We start from the raw sequence: 15,378 nt of genomic DNA, 5'->3' as shown, positions 1-15,378 counted from the left end.
ACTGTACACACCAAGGTGCAGGTCTACACAGCCTGTGTTTTGAGCACACTGCTGTACGCCAGTGAAACATGGACTTTGCACTCAAAACAAGAGCAGTGGCTCAACACATTCCACATGCACTGCCTTTGGAGCATACTCGGTATCTCATGGCAAGACAAGTCCCCAATAGCCCAGTGCTTGAGAGGGCAGGCACTGCCTCCATGTTCACCCTTCTCAAACAGAGGCGTATGCGCTGGCTAGGCCATGTCTCACGCATGACGGATGGCCAAATACCAAAGGACCTCCTCTTCGGCAAACTGGCATCTGGAAAGAGGACAAAAGGGTGACCTAAATTGCACTACAAGGACACGTGCAAGCGTGACCTCAGCACTCTCTCTATCAGTGTGAACACCTGGCATTCGCTCGCCTCACACAGGCATGCCAGGAAACAGGGAGCGAAGGAAGCTCTTGCTATGTATGAAACTACCTTGGTGAAGGACACGGAAGACAGGAGAGCCCTCAGGAAGATCCGTGCCCATGATACCAGAGCGACATCTGCCTACTGCTGCTCACAGTGTGGAAAGGACTGCCACTCCTGGATTGGATTGCACAGCCACAGAAGATGCTGCTCGAATCAGTCCAACTGGGGCGCAAACCCATGATTCCTCAGGATCAAAGGATGCCTACTACTAATATACATCCTAATGGAGCAGTACGCAAAAAATCATATTAAAAACAGCAACAAAATTATTTCATTTGGCATTTACAAAGTGTATTAAAAACAGAGTAATAACATGGTATAAAAATGATCTTGTTTGTGGGGAACATTTGTTTTTGTTTCCCCTCTGGAGAAGTTTTGGCTGTTCAATTATAGGGCTCATTGCTTCAGCATTATTTTCAACTGAAATGTCAGAACTTGGAAAAGCATATCTAATGTGCAAATTAAGTTTATTGCTGCTCATTGAGTTGTTTATTCTTTGTGATAGAAGTCTTTATTATACCTCAAGCACAAAGAGCATCTTATCTATTTTTATCTTTGAAAAAAATACTTTTTATATACAGGTGAACTTCTCTAGTCTGACACCCTTGAGACATTACTAGTGCTGAATGAAAGAATTTGCTGAACCATAGGAGGTTAATATTGTCTAGTAGCACTACCAACACTTCCACAGCTTACTGGACTCTTAGAAGATATTTTGGGATAAACTGCAGCTAAATAGCACAAAACACTGAGAGCCAGGACTGGTGGTTGTAAACATACTTTATGGGACCACAGGAAACTTGGCCACACCCATTATAACTAAAATCACATCGGACCATAGATATTGCTGGATGAGGGAGTGCCAGACTAGAGACGTTCAACCTGTACTTCATCTCAGCAGTGACTAAGCAAGATGTATAGATATTGGGAAACACTTCATAAAGGAAACACAAAAATCATACTAAGTGAGCAAGTAGGCAGGAACAATGAACCCAAAGTATTAATCACCTTATAGCATGATTCTCCTACACGTGGGGTTTACACGGAGCTCTATTTTGAAATAGTGTTTACAGACAGAGGCGCTATTTCTTGTCTAAACAGTACCTGTTTTGAAATAGCTATTTTGAAATCAGTGCTATTCCTCATACAGGCTACATCTACACTAGCACACTATGTTGAAGTAGCCTTTTTCGAAGTAAGAACATCGAAATAGGCTACTTCGACGCGTATTGTCTACACATCCTCTGGGGCTGGTGCCGTTGACGTTCAACATTGACTTAGCGATGGGGAACGTCAAAAGGAGCTGCTCTGGAGGAAAATGCAGAGCATCCACACACACAAGCACTCTCCGTCAAAATAAGGAGCCAGCAAAGCCTGCAGATGGGGTCACAGGCTGGACTAGCCCTTCTGGGGCAAGAGCAAGCCTCTCCCTTAAAGGGCCCCTCCCAGACACACTCAGCCTGCACAGCATGAGTTCCACAGAGCCGACAACCAGTTGCAGACCCCATGCACACAGCATGGACCCCCAGCTGCAGCAGCAGCAGCCCTGGGCTAAGGGCTGCTGAACATGGCAACCATAGAGCTCTGCAGAGGCTGGACAGAGCATCTCTCAACCTCTTGACTGATGGCTGCCATGGAGGACCCCGCTATTTCGATGTAGTGGGATGCGGATCATCTACACATGTCCTACTTCAACGCAGAATGTTGAAGTAGGGCGCTATTCCCATCTTCGGATAGGAACAGTGATTTCTATGTCTCGCTGCCTAACGTCAATTTCAACACTGAAATAGTGCATAGCGCATGTAGACGCAACACGTGCTATTTCGACGTTGTGCCAGCTACTTCGAAGTAGCTGGCTAGTGTAGACGCACCCACAATGAGGTTTACCAATTTCAAAATAAGCCAATCATTACTGCATTGTGTAGGTGCTAGGATAGTTATTTTGAAATAATAGCTGTGTAGATGTACCCTAGGGCTACAGCTACATCAGTGGATTTTGCTGACAAAACCCAGTTCTGCTGGTGGAACATCCACACACAAAATGGGTTTTGTCAACAGCATGTTGACAAAATTCAGGACCTCCTCCAACAAACTTCTGCCTCTCCCAGATGAGGAAGAGTGCCTTTGTTGACAGATTCAATCAACAAAAAAACTGTGTGGATGCTCTGAGGGTGGAGGGGGGCTTCTCTCAACAGACAGGGCATCCAGGACAATGGGCAGCTGTGTCTGCTGTGCTTCTGGGAGTCTGTTTTGTCAAGAGAGTGTCTGGGCTGTCTGGATGCTCAGTCAACAGAACGGAGCGCTCTTCCTATTGACTTTTGTGTGTAGCCACACTCTGTTGACAGAAGTTTTGTCAGGAAATCTCTTCCAACAGTGACTTCTGTCAACAGATGACACTAGTGTAACCATAGCCTAGATATACTGCTGGAGTGGGTGTTAATGGGTAAAATGAGCATTCTGGGCAAGTTTCCCTTCTTCCTCTTTGGCTGCTTGTGCTATGCTAAGCTCTGTGATTAGAAATGAGTATTGTGGCAGAATAGAAGTGGGACTTGGGAAACAAAACTCTGGATTTGAAGGCAAGGGGAGGGAAAACAAAGAAGAAAGGGATCAACTAATCCTTTGTTGCATTCTGGCTCAGCAGGTATTTACAATTTTTGTTTTTCGTCCGTGTGACTCATCAGAGTCCACCCACTCAAAGGTATTGCTGGGTATAAAAGTTTCTGCATCCAACTTTTTTTTTCAGCTTTCAAGATATTTTCCCACCCCATGGTGTGTCAAGTCAAAAATCCCTCAAAAACTGAAAATTTGTGCTAAATAAATTGGTCAAATCAGCTTAGGTCAGTTGAACCAGTTTTTCCACTTTGACAATTTTTACTTTTAAAAACTATAATTAGCTAATGTTTCAAATTAGATGATTCCTTTTGAAGCAGAAAACAGGAATTAGTTATCTATTTCATTTTGGCAACTACAAAACTTCCCTTTCAAAATGTTTGTGAGGTGAGAAATATGTCAGCGGCAACCCTTTCTCATTAAAATGTTTAGATTTGATGAACTCTCTGTTTCTGGTTTAAAAAAAAATGTTGAAAAGTCCCTAACCCATTCTAGTGATCTAAATGAGGCTGGGGTTCCATGCCCTCTAAAACAAGTCTTACAGAATGGTTTAAAATTTGAAAGAAATGTTATCATTTTCCATTCCATCCCATAGATTTCTGAATGATTTCTATGGAGTCTCTATTTAACTCACATACAATCAGGCAACAGGTGATGTTCAGACACCCAAGAAGAGACTGACAGCAAGAATTCTGTGAAGGGTAGGTGTTGCAAAGAGGAATGTGAAGAAAAAGAAGAGCATTTGGAACATGAGAAATATAATGCACATCCACAACTTTAATAAAAATGAATCAAACTAGGCATAAAATGGGAACTTAGTATCCTAGTGAAACTATATTGATGTTATATAACTTACAAGATTTTTTACAACCAAAATCTCTTTGGGTGTTTCTCAGACTTTGACTATTTGTAGTAATGCCAAATAATAAGATATGGTGCTTGAATCCATTTGAAATGGATTGCACTGCAACTCTTGCTTTTGGGCAGGAAACATTTTCTCTATTCTACTTGTTGGAAAAAAATCTTTGTCAGGTCCTGCCTTGTCACCAGGGAAAATCTTCAAAAAACCAAGTGATTTGAAACTGTACTGATCATTAAAGGAAAGGTTCTAAATAGCAATTAATTCATGCAAAGAAAACCAATAAAGAATCTGCTCTGCTTCAACAATTGAAGTTCTTCAAAGATTTTTTTCCTTTCCTTGCAATGTGTTCTCATTAAAGAGGGAGTCGAGCAAGAAAAAAAGATTTTAGCACCATCTAATCCATTTTAACAATGCAAAGGTCTTTCTTTGAATTCCTGAGGAAGTACCAGTTAAAGACTGGTGTAAATACTGCAACTGAAGACTCAGCTTTAGTTCAAAAGAGGGATCACAGAACATGCAGTATTCCTCCTCATTGCTCTTGACTCCTGCTTTGACAGTCTCAGGAGTTGTAACTCAGCACTGTGAGGAAGTCACTTGAAGTTCAGTGTTGCAGAGTATGCTCCACCCTATGGTTTTGTCTACATATAGAGCTTATCGACAGAAAGGGCCTTCTGTTGACATAACTCAGGGAGCATCTACGCACATAAGGCATTCTGCCAACACTCTCAACACAACTCTGAATTTGTCTCGACAGTGTTATCCCTTGAAAATTTGAGAAATAACACATCTGTCAACAAAGAGGGCTTCCAATTTACTGGGCAGCCATATTTGCAGAGCTTCTGGTAAGCCATTCTGTTGACAGAGGGCAGAGAAGCCTGGCTGCTTTCTGTCAACAGAGCAGATTGTTTTGTCTATCTGCTTTTGTGTGTAGATGCACTTCCTCGACAGAGCTTCTGTTGACACAACTCCGTGGACAGATATTACTATTGACAGCTGCTTCTAATGTAGATGTAGCCTGTGTAGCACTCAGTTCCTGGAATTGCTTTGGCAATCTCCTAAAAGTGTGTTCTGAATAGCAAATGAATCTCCCACCTTGAATAAATGAATGATGCCTTTGAAGTCAAGGGCCCATACTGGATGAAGTAATTGTGTTTTCAAATACTCTGCCAATGTACAGGGTTAATCCTGGCATAGGATAGACATGCTGAACTAATACAGGTCCTGAAAACGTCTTCCAACCCATCTCATCTTTTTTCAAAATATATTACTATCATTAAATTAATTAGTGCAAATTTTATTCATGTGCATCTGACTTCTCATGGTTTCATAAAAGTTTCATGCAGAGACTTGATTCAAGAGAATTGCTCACAAAAAGGTTATGTGCCAAAAATGCCAACAATAGCAAAGCCATGTAAACCAGTGTATTTCCCTTTCAGCAAGCTACTTTTTTCTTGAATGAACACTGCTTCCCTCTTTTTATTGGTGTAGGGGAGCTATAAGAGTAAATGATTTTTTCAGTCTTTCAGGTTATCTCCTTTGGAATCTAAATACTGAATGCGTATGACTGGGAAACTTCTGATGAAAATTAAATTGATTAAAGTGTAAAGAAAAAATAAATCTCTCTTTATAAAGTTAACAAAAACAAAACAGTGAGCACATTTTCATTTGCAGCAGCATTCTGCAAAGGAAGTTTTTTTCAAGGTCTACATTATCATACCTCTTCCTCTTTTCCCCATAGTCTAAGCAGCTTCAACACAATATACTATATTGTTTGAATATAAGTTAGACCTAAAGAACATAGTAGTAGTAGTAGTAGTAGTAGTAGGCATCCTTCAGTCTGCATAGACTATGGATCGTGCCCTTTATAGTTTCAATTGAGGACTTCATTTACAGCATCTACTGTGACTATGACGGCCCACACAAGAGTGACAATCCTTGCCGCATCTCTTGCAGATGTGGTGGGTGTGTGGCAAGTCCTTAATGTGCTTTCTGTGCGCTCGCTTCTCCTCTGCTAGCTGTCTGATCTTCATCTCGCCCTTCTGAAGGCTCTTGTGTAACCCCTGCCTCCATCTGCTGCGGTCTTCTGCTAGTTCTTCCCAGTTGTCCAGCTCGATGTCTACCTCTCTGAGGTCTCTCTTGCAGACATCTTGTAGCGCAACTGGGGGCATCCAGGAGGTCTTTTGCCAGAGGCTAGCTCACCATACAGGATGTCTTTTGGAATCCTTCCATCATTCATCCTGTGGATGTGGCCAAGCCAGCGGAGCAGACGCTGCCTGAGGAGGGTGTGCATGGTTGGGATTCCAGCTTGCTCGAGGAAGGTGGTGTTGGTCACTCTGTCCTTCCATGATATTCCAAGGATGCGCCTGAGGCAGCGCAAGTGGAAGATGTTCAGCCTCTTTTCCTGGCAGGCATACAGGGTCCAAGTCTCGCTGCCATAAAGAAGGGTGCTGAGGATGCAGGCTCTGTAGACTTGCATTTTGGTGTGAGTGTACAGCTTGTTGTTATTCCACACTTTCTTGCTGAGTCTGGACAGAGTTGTGGCTGCTTTTCCAATCCTCCTATTTAGCTCAGTGTCCAACGATAGGGTGTCAGTGATGGTGAACCCGAGGTAAACGAACTCGTGGACGACCTCTAAAGTATAGTTGTCAATGCTGATTGATGGGGATTCAGCAACATCCCGACTGAGTACGTTTGTCTTCTTTAGGCTGATGGTAAGCCCAAAGTCCTTGCACGCTTTGGAGAACTGATCCAGCAGTTTTTGAAGCTGGTCTTCTGTGTGAGACACTACAGCAGCATCGTCTGCGAACAGCATGTCTCTGATGAGGACTTCCTGCACCTTAGACTTAGCTTTCAGCCTTGTAATGTTAAACAGTTTCCCATCAGATCTTGTGTGCAGCAAGATGCCCTCTGTTGAAGATCCAAAGGCATGCTTCAGGAGGAGTGCGAAGAAGATCCCGAACAATGTCGGAGCAAGCACGTATCCTTGTTTGACACCGCTCCTGATTCTGAAAGCATCCGATAATGCGCCATCATATTGGATGGCTCCTCTCATGTCTTCATGGAAAGACTGGATCATCTTGAGTAACTATGGAGGACAGCCTATCTTGTGGAGCAGTTTGAACAGTCCATCCCTGCTGACCAAGTCAAAGGCCTTGGTCAGGTCGATGAAGGCTATGTAGAGTGGCTTCCTCTGCTCCCTGCACTTCTCCTGCAGCTGCCTTAGAGAGAAGACCATGTCAATGGTAGACTTCTCTGCACAGAATCCACACTGCGATTCGGGGTATACCCTCTCAGCAATCTTCTGGAGTCTGCCAAGGATGACGCGAGCGAACAGTTTACCAGTGATGCTTAGGAGGGAGATTCCATGGTAGTTGTTGCAGTCGCTTCTGTCTCCTTTGTTCTTATACGACGTTACAATGTTAGCGTCGTGCATATCCTGTGGAACCTCACCCTCTTTCCAGCACAGGCACAGTAGCTCATGTAGGGGTTCCAGGAGTGTGTCCGCGGCACACTTGATTACCTCTGGTGGTATACCATCCTGGCCAGGGGCCTTTCTTGCTGCAATGCTGTCGATGGCTCTCTTCAGTTCATCCACAGTCGGTTCTTGATCCAGTTCGTCCATTACTGGTAGGAGCTCGACAGCATCGAGGGCTGCGTCAATCACAATGTTCTCACGTGAGTACAGCTTGGAGTAGTGCTCAACCCAGCGCTCCATCTGTTTGGCTTTGTCAGCGATGACTTCACCAGATTTGGATTTCAGAGGTGCTATCTTGTTCTGGCTGGGTCCTAATGCCTTCTTCATACCCTCGTACATTCCTCTGAGATTACCAAAGTCAACACAGGTCTGGATGCTGCTGCATAGCTGGAGCCAGTGGTTGTTGGCACAGCGCCTGGCTGTCTGCTGTACTGTTCTTCTGGCCTCTCTAAGTGTTTGCTGGGTACTCTGGCTCGGTGAGCGTTTGTACTCCAGGAGTGCAGCACACTTCTTTTCAATGACTGGAATCATTTCATCGGAGTTAGCTTCAAACCAGTCGTTCGTGTTTCTAGCTCTTCTTCCAAACGCCGACAAGGCTGTGTTGTGAACTGTATCCCTCAGATGTTGCCATTTGGATGTTGCATCTGCGTCCCCAGAGCCGCTGCACAGATTGTCCTGGAGGGTCTCTCTGAACTTTTCAGCTTTCTCCGAGTTTGCTGTCTTTCTGGCGTCAATGCAGGGCCTTCCAGCAGGTTTAGAGCGGTACAGCTTCTTGGGTCTCAGTTTGAGCTTGGAGCGAACTACCAAGTGATCTGTATCACAGTCAGCACTATGATAGCTGCATGTCAGAAGGACGTTTTTGAGGTTATTACACCTAGTGATGACCGTGTCTAGTTGATGCCAGTGCTTCGAGCGTGGGTGTCTCCACGACACTCTGTGCTGTGGCTTTGTTTGGAAGAATGTGTTTGTGATGCACAGATTGTGGTACGTGCACAGTTCCAGGAGATGCTGTCCATTGTCATTCATTTTTCCCATACTGAAGTGTCCTAAGCAGGAAGGCAATGATGCCGAATCAGCTCCAACTCTTGCATTGAAGTCACCCAAGATGTACAGTTGTTCACAAGCAGGTATTTGCACTGCAGCAGCACTAAGCACGTCATAGAACTTGTCTTTAGTTCTGGTGTGGCGTACAAGGCTGGAGCATAAGCGCTGATCAGGTGGACAGGACCAGCGCAAGTTTGAAGTGTGATCCGAAGAAGTCTTTCTGATCCACCCATGACTAATTCCACCATTTGTAGAAGGGTGTTTCTGACGGCAAAGCCAACACCATACTCTCTGGGTTCTTCTTGGGCTTTACCATGCCAGAAAAAGGTGTAGTCCTTTTCCTTTAGAGATCCCGAATCTGCGAGTCGCGTCTCTGGCAGTGCAGCGATATGAACTCAGAGCCTCTTCAGTTCCTCGTTGATGACAGCGGTCTTTCGGGTGTCACTGATGCCCTGAAGATCTTCAGTCAAGCCAGTCAGCATGGTCCGCACATTCCAGCAAGCAAGCTTAAATTGTTGATGTTTCTCATTTCTTGTTGATTTTCTTATTGGTTTGCCTGATGCCCAAATTTCAGTCACTTGTCAGGTTCAGGAACCTTGAGCCTCACACACCCAGTGAGGCAGGTGAACTGTGGCGGGACAGTACCCTATTGGCTGGGGGCTGCCCAGCGTGAGGCAGGCAGTGACTGTCCAGTGAGATGCGGGGATCTCTCCCACTGTCAAAGGCAACCCCTGGCACTCATTCTCTATGCCAATGGCATTTATGAATCAGCATAATTTAGGAGATGAAAAATTTAGTATCTTGCACATCTTTTAGTCTTCTAGCTGGGCTGCGGGAAGTAGGCTACAAATGATGAATAATGCCCTGCAATCATCAAAATGTTTCTGTACTAGGGACTCTAATAGACCATTAGATCAATTTTAAACTATTTCAGAAACAGTGCAAAAGTCATTCAAATACTTTTTATACAAACATATATTAATATTTTATACAATTGTTTATATTATATAATATTTTTTCTCAACAGAGAGGACTGTAATTACTGTTCCACCTTCTAACATGGATGTTACAGTTGGAGAAAGTATAGTCCTACCATGTCAGGTGTCTCATGACCCCTCTACAGAGGCTGTATTCACATGGTCATTCAATGGAAATGTAATAAATTTTAAAAGAGGAGTGAATCATTTTGAAAGAATTGGTGGAGTAAGTTCTTCAAACTCTTTAATGCTTCATCAAATTGTTCTTAATAGACCTGAAACCACAGAAACATCTTTTGTAATTTCCATTAACTATTTGCATGCCAAATCACTGCTTCTTTATAAAAGTTGCATCCATTTAGTTTGCTTTCTTATTTTCATAGACGTGCTCAAGTTATTGGTGAAGTCATAATAAAAGTGTCAAACCGAAATAAACTGATGACAGCAATGAATGTTTTAATTTAAGAGCAGCAATTTTATTAATATTTGGCAAGTTATAAAAATGTCCAATTGAAAAACATGTTGAGTGATTACTTTTATCTTCTTCTTCCATTTATCTCTAGGAATCTGTTGGGGATTTGATGATAAGAAATATTCAACTAAATCATTCTGGGAAATATGTATGCATGGTGCAAACAGTCATAGATAGTCTATCTGCAACAGCAGATGTTATTGTAAGAGGTAAGTATATTAAGTATAGAATTCTAACATAATAACTCACGTAAGAATGTGAAATTGTGAGCATCATTATGGGTTGGTGAAATTTAAAAAGTTTGTGGATCTCTGATATAACAATGCAGGAATATGATGGCATTTTCTGCACACATTGCCCTCTTTGGACCAATCTATACAAACTACTGGCCAGTGCAAGGTTGGTGAGCAACTGCCCATCCCAATGGAAGCAAATCCTATTTAAAGGTAAGGTGGCAAACAGCCTCCCCAAACATTTCAGTAAATATGGAGGTTGTCTCCACAGGTAGCACAAGCCTTCAGAATGGCACAGCCTGCATTCTCCCAGGTGTATCCAGATTATTCATGTTGATGCAAAGAGGAAATGTCATGATCCTGCCTTCTCTCCTTCTTTGTATAGAGTTCTTGGAGTGGAACATTCTATGCATTCAGCTGGCTGCTGAGACTACAATTTTGCATATCTTGCTAAAAATACTGGGATGCAATTAAGAATCCAAAAAGATGCTCTATGATAGGTGTTGGAGATGAATTATGCATCCACTGAAAACTTTATGAAAAGATAAATTCTACTAGATAGAAGGATCCAAGCTACAACATTTGCTGACCCTAATATCCCATTATTTTCAGTGGGAATATTGGATAAACCAAGAATGTGGTTCCAAAATGTTATTTTATGTTTTGTCTTACAGTCAAGCTCTTGCAACTGAGTTCTCTTTTCTTTATGTTAACAACAGAAATATGTGTGTTCAATATCTTCAATGTCATTTTTTCAAGCATTCAATAAAGACATGAAATCTTAAGAGCTACATTGTGTAACTCTTACTCGTGCAGGTGATGTTTTATTTCCATGAGACAGGCCCACTGGCTTTAGTGAGGGAATACTGCTTGCACAATTTAATCCAACAATGAATTCCATATTCTAGGCTTCAATTACCCAAAAATATCTGTTTTTACAAGGCCCTCCAGGTCCACCACAAGATGTTAGAGTTGAACACATTTCTAGCACTGCTGCCCTGCTATGCTGGAGACCAGGAATGGATAATAATAGTCCAGTCAAGATCTACAGTGTTCAGACAAGGACTCCTTTCTCAGTTGGTTGGCAGGCAGTTTCAACCGGTACGCAATTTCAGATTTCTGGTTCACTTTCATGCCTGTCACAAGACTTATCCAACGGTGCATTTTCACTCACTTGTCTTCTGTATTTAGTTCCTGAAGTTCTCAGTGGTAGAACCTATTCAGCAACAGTGACCGGTTTAAATCCGTGGGTGGAATATGAATTCCGTGTGGTTGCTGGCAACAGCATTGGGATTGGGGAGCCAAGCAGACCATCAGAGCTGCTAAGAATGAAAGCATCAAGTAAGAGTTTCCTGAATGATTCCATTAACTGTAGAAACCTCATAGTCACTACTCTGTTCTATTTAAAAATGAAATTACCTCGGGCTATGAGACTGCTCCAAAACCCATTGAAATCAAAAGGTTTTTCACTGACATCATGAGTCATTGCCTATGTATGTTAAATCTTTCAGTTTGTAATAGGCTAATTCAGTAATCCAATGATTTCAATAGAGATGGTCTTTTTTGGTCTGAGTTTGGCCATACCGTTATAATAAAGCATGCATTCTATTGTTTAAAAACTATCACTGATGGTTTTCTACCTGATAAAAAGGTGTTCACATGCCCTTTACTGAGCAGAGCACCAGCATGGAATGGGTTAATGTCTTCTTCTTCCTGAGCACAATCTCTAACACCTTTTTATATCTTCATTCAAAATTTGCCAGAGACCTCAGCCACCAGCATCTGGGCTTAGTTGGAGGAAGTGACTTAGGATCTCATTTAAGACCTCATTTAAGCTAATAAATTTTGTTCCCATTGATTTCAGTGGCCATAAAATCTTGCTACACAGTCAGCCTGTCCTCCCCACATTTCTGTAATCTGCTTCTGCAGCGATGTCACCTTCTTTCTGAAGGACTCTACCAACAAACACCTCTTACATTCATTGGTCTCCCCTGCATAGCTTTTGTCAGTGGGGGCATGCAGGCCTCATTTCATGCAAGTCAAAATCACAGCCTGAGCTGAAGCCTGCAGACCCATTGGGGGCAAGCGGGAAGGGGAGGGCCCTGGTAGGTGGAAGCAGAAAAGCTAGCAGTAGTGTTGGTGACATGCCATTTTCCTCCCATTGTGGGTCCTTCCTTGTAGAGTACCTACAGTTTACGGAAAGATTTTTTTTAAACCTTCCCCAATTGCTCCATTGTCAAATTCTCATAGGCTCCCATCTTCCTTCATCTCACCAACCACTTGATATATGTCTACACTGCTACTAAAAACCTTATGGCTGGCCTGTGCCAGTTGACATCCAGCTTTGGTGAATTGGCTATTTAAATGCAGTATAGAAATTGGTCTTGGACTGGATCCTAAGCTACTTACTCCCGCTCTGTGTCCCAGAACTCAGTCTCCACCACAAGAACAAATGTCTGTACTGAAGTGAAATGACCCCTTAGCCCAAGCCCCGCTAACCTCAGTCAGTGGTTGCAGGCCAGCATCAGATCTCTAACTATAATGCAGCTATGCACTGGACAACATTATAAAGTATGAGCTTCACACACAACAGAAATGAGTGACACAACCCCCCTCTCTAGGGCAAGAGTGGGAAACCGTTTTTGGATCAGGGGCCACTGACCCATAGAAAAATCAGAAAAAAAGACTCCCCACAGATGTGGTCTCTGACTGAGACACCTCACTCACCTCACACTGCAGGGCCACTGGCGGGGGATAGGGAGAGGAGAACTGAGGGTCAGGGCTTTCCCCAGTCTAGATTTACTCCTCTGGGCATCTATGGGGGGACCAAAGTGAGAGGTTCAGGGTTCAGTGTGCAGGCAGGGGATGCCAGGGAGCAGGGTGTAGGTTCTGGGTTGTAGGGGGAGGGTCCAGGACCAAGCTGAGGGTGGAGAGTCTGTGTAGGAGGAAGGATGCAGTGACAGGTTCAACATGGGGATTCTGGGTGGAAGGGAGGTTGAAGGAGTAGCCTGGGTGGGGCTGGGTAGACTGGACAAATGTTCTGGGCAGGAGCAAGCTGGGGGTGGGGGTCTGGGCAGGAGGGAGGGTGCAGAAGGGGTGGACATTTGGGTCAGAGTGAGAGTGTGTGAAAGTGTTGGTGGAGTTCTTCTCTGGTGCAATTCCTCAGGTGCATGTGTGGCTCTGCACTCCTCACTGCTCCCATTGACTGGGAGTGATCAATGGGATCAGCAGTGGAAAAAACATCCAGGTAGTGCTTTCCTGCACTGCAGTCCCCCAGCCATGGAGAAGGGGGAGTGGCAGCAAGTGCAATGCTTCCTACCCCAGCCAGGCAGAGTCCACAGGCCTTATCCAGCCCCTGCTTGCCTGGTTGTTAGGCTTATCGCCCACATCCTCCCTCTGGAAGCAGCTCGTGTCCTTCTCTTCTGCGTAATGCAGAAAGGCTGTTAGTGGCCATGCTCTCATGTCATTGTGGCAGAAATTGTCGGGGGGTGGGAGCAGGAGGCTGTGACCTTGCTCCCCCCACAATGTTTTGCCTCAGGAAGCCATGATGCCAGGTACAGAGACAGGCAGGTCTGTCGCCAGGGGCCAATCCAGGCTCGGAGAGCACAGACTGATGGGCAGGGAATTTTGGGTCAGTTGATCAGCCCCTCTGTATGTGAGAGAGTGTGGGTGTCACCTCTTGCTGTGTGAATCCTAAAAGTTTGATCATAAATAAAAGGCATCCAACTACACAGTATTTCCTTTCAATGGGGCTCAGTCAGCATGATGTTAATTTTAACTTTTGTGCTGCACAGTTCTGATTGATAGCTTGTGAACGCTCTGGGATACACACATAATTTAAATAGGTGTCCAGTATTCAGCATAGAGAAATACAGTTACTTTGCCTTTCTCCAAGCTTCCTTCACTAATTGGTCTACTTCCTAGCTTCCCTGCCTAATTGGTCTACTCAAATAAAAACTGCACTGTTCTAACCTCCAAAAGCCTGCTAGAAAGCAGGTGCTAACTCATCTAACTGCAAGGCAACCTAATCACAGGCCAACAGCAGACAGCCGTCAGCCACACCTAGATTGCAAAACATAGCAACTTGCCTAGATGGCAAGTCCTCAGTACAAAAAGAACTTCTCTTTTCCCCCAAAATTAAATCTAGAGCATGACAAGATCAGGCCAGAGAGCTGAGTAGAGGAAAGGCAGCCCCCAAAGGCTAAAAGGCCTGTTAATTAGCGGTGGAAGGCTGCAGGACAATTAGGAGCAGCTGGCATGGAGCTGGCCCAAGAAGACTAGGGCCAGCTGACTCTACTTCAGGCCTGCAGGAAGCTTTTAAAAGCCTCCTGAGTGAACAGGTGGAGGGTGGTGGGAGGAAGGGGAGTGATAGAGAGAGACAGCAGGCGCCAAGACATAAAGAGTACTAGCAGCTGGAGTTTTTAAAACAGATCACAAAATAAGATACTTAGAAGTAACTTTAGCCTCATTTTCACCAGCCCAGTAGTTAGAATTAGAGAGCAGGGGAGGGAGACCTAAATGGAGTGGCTGATCTCCCTGCCCCAAACACTAGCTATTAAGTCTAAATGCCTGGCAAAGGTGGAAGGTTGCTGGCCAAAACACTGGCCAGGGAGAGAGTGGTCCGAGCCACAATAGCAGTAAGTCAGAAGTGATCCAAGGAAAGTTACAAACTCCCTCAGTCTCCCCACTGCCTTCATCTTACTACCCACTGAGAGCCTCTGAGCTTTTTTAAAGACTGAGTCCCACACAGCTGGAGTGGGTGATTCATCTGCTCTCATTCACTTGGAGTTGGTGAATCAAGTGCAGCTGCAGGCCAGATTTCCTTAAGAACAAGGGGAGGTAGGGGTATAATAATGTACTACTTTCTCCCACTGGGACAAATGGGGAATATGCGAGGAACAGTGAGTTTCTGAAACTACTACTGCGACATTACAGCTATGTGGTATCCTTCCCAGAGGACTGAGCATGAAAGTTTAGTCTAACCCAGGGAAAGTTCTAATTCCCCACCAACCGAGAGGGGAAAAAATACCAAAATACCTTCACAGGGTGAGATTGCAAAAGCACTTAAGGGAGGCAAGTCCCTTTTTAGTCTCCCCCTCTTAATTAGCAATGTTGCTGTTTACGTGATGCTTCAGTGAGAATTAGTATGTTGGAATTCAAGATTCCTTTACTTCGTAAAAGCTTTCAATAGCTCTGCTGGGGGATGCACTAGATGAGATGTGAAGAGATGACAGTTTTCAAAGCA

The 15,378-nt window shown here is 44.1% G+C and overlaps 1 protein-coding gene across 1 annotated transcript in view; it reads left to right on the top strand.

Moving 5' to 3' along the window:
- Window positions 1–15,378, top strand: part of LOC142018852 (contactin-6-like) — a 199,589-nt gene that overhangs the window by 166,375 nt on the left and 17,836 nt on the right. Inside the window, exons 12-15 of the mRNA XM_075005030.1 lie at window positions 9,479–9,654; window positions 9,992–10,109; window positions 11,076–11,234; window positions 11,325–11,474. Of these exons, the coding sequence (XP_074861131.1) occupies window positions 9,479–9,654; window positions 9,992–10,109; window positions 11,076–11,234; window positions 11,325–11,474 (603 nt within the window). The remainder of the gene's footprint in view (window positions 1–9,478; window positions 9,655–9,991; window positions 10,110–11,075; window positions 11,235–11,324; window positions 11,475–15,378) is intronic.

This window comes from Carettochelys insculpta, chromosome 11 (genome assembly GCF_033958435.1).
Source record: "Carettochelys insculpta isolate YL-2023 chromosome 11, ASM3395843v1, whole genome shotgun sequence".
Lineage (NCBI taxonomy): Eukaryota > Metazoa > Chordata > Testudines > Carettochelyidae > Carettochelys > Carettochelys insculpta.
This window is presented reverse-complemented; position numbering and strand designations above follow the sequence as displayed.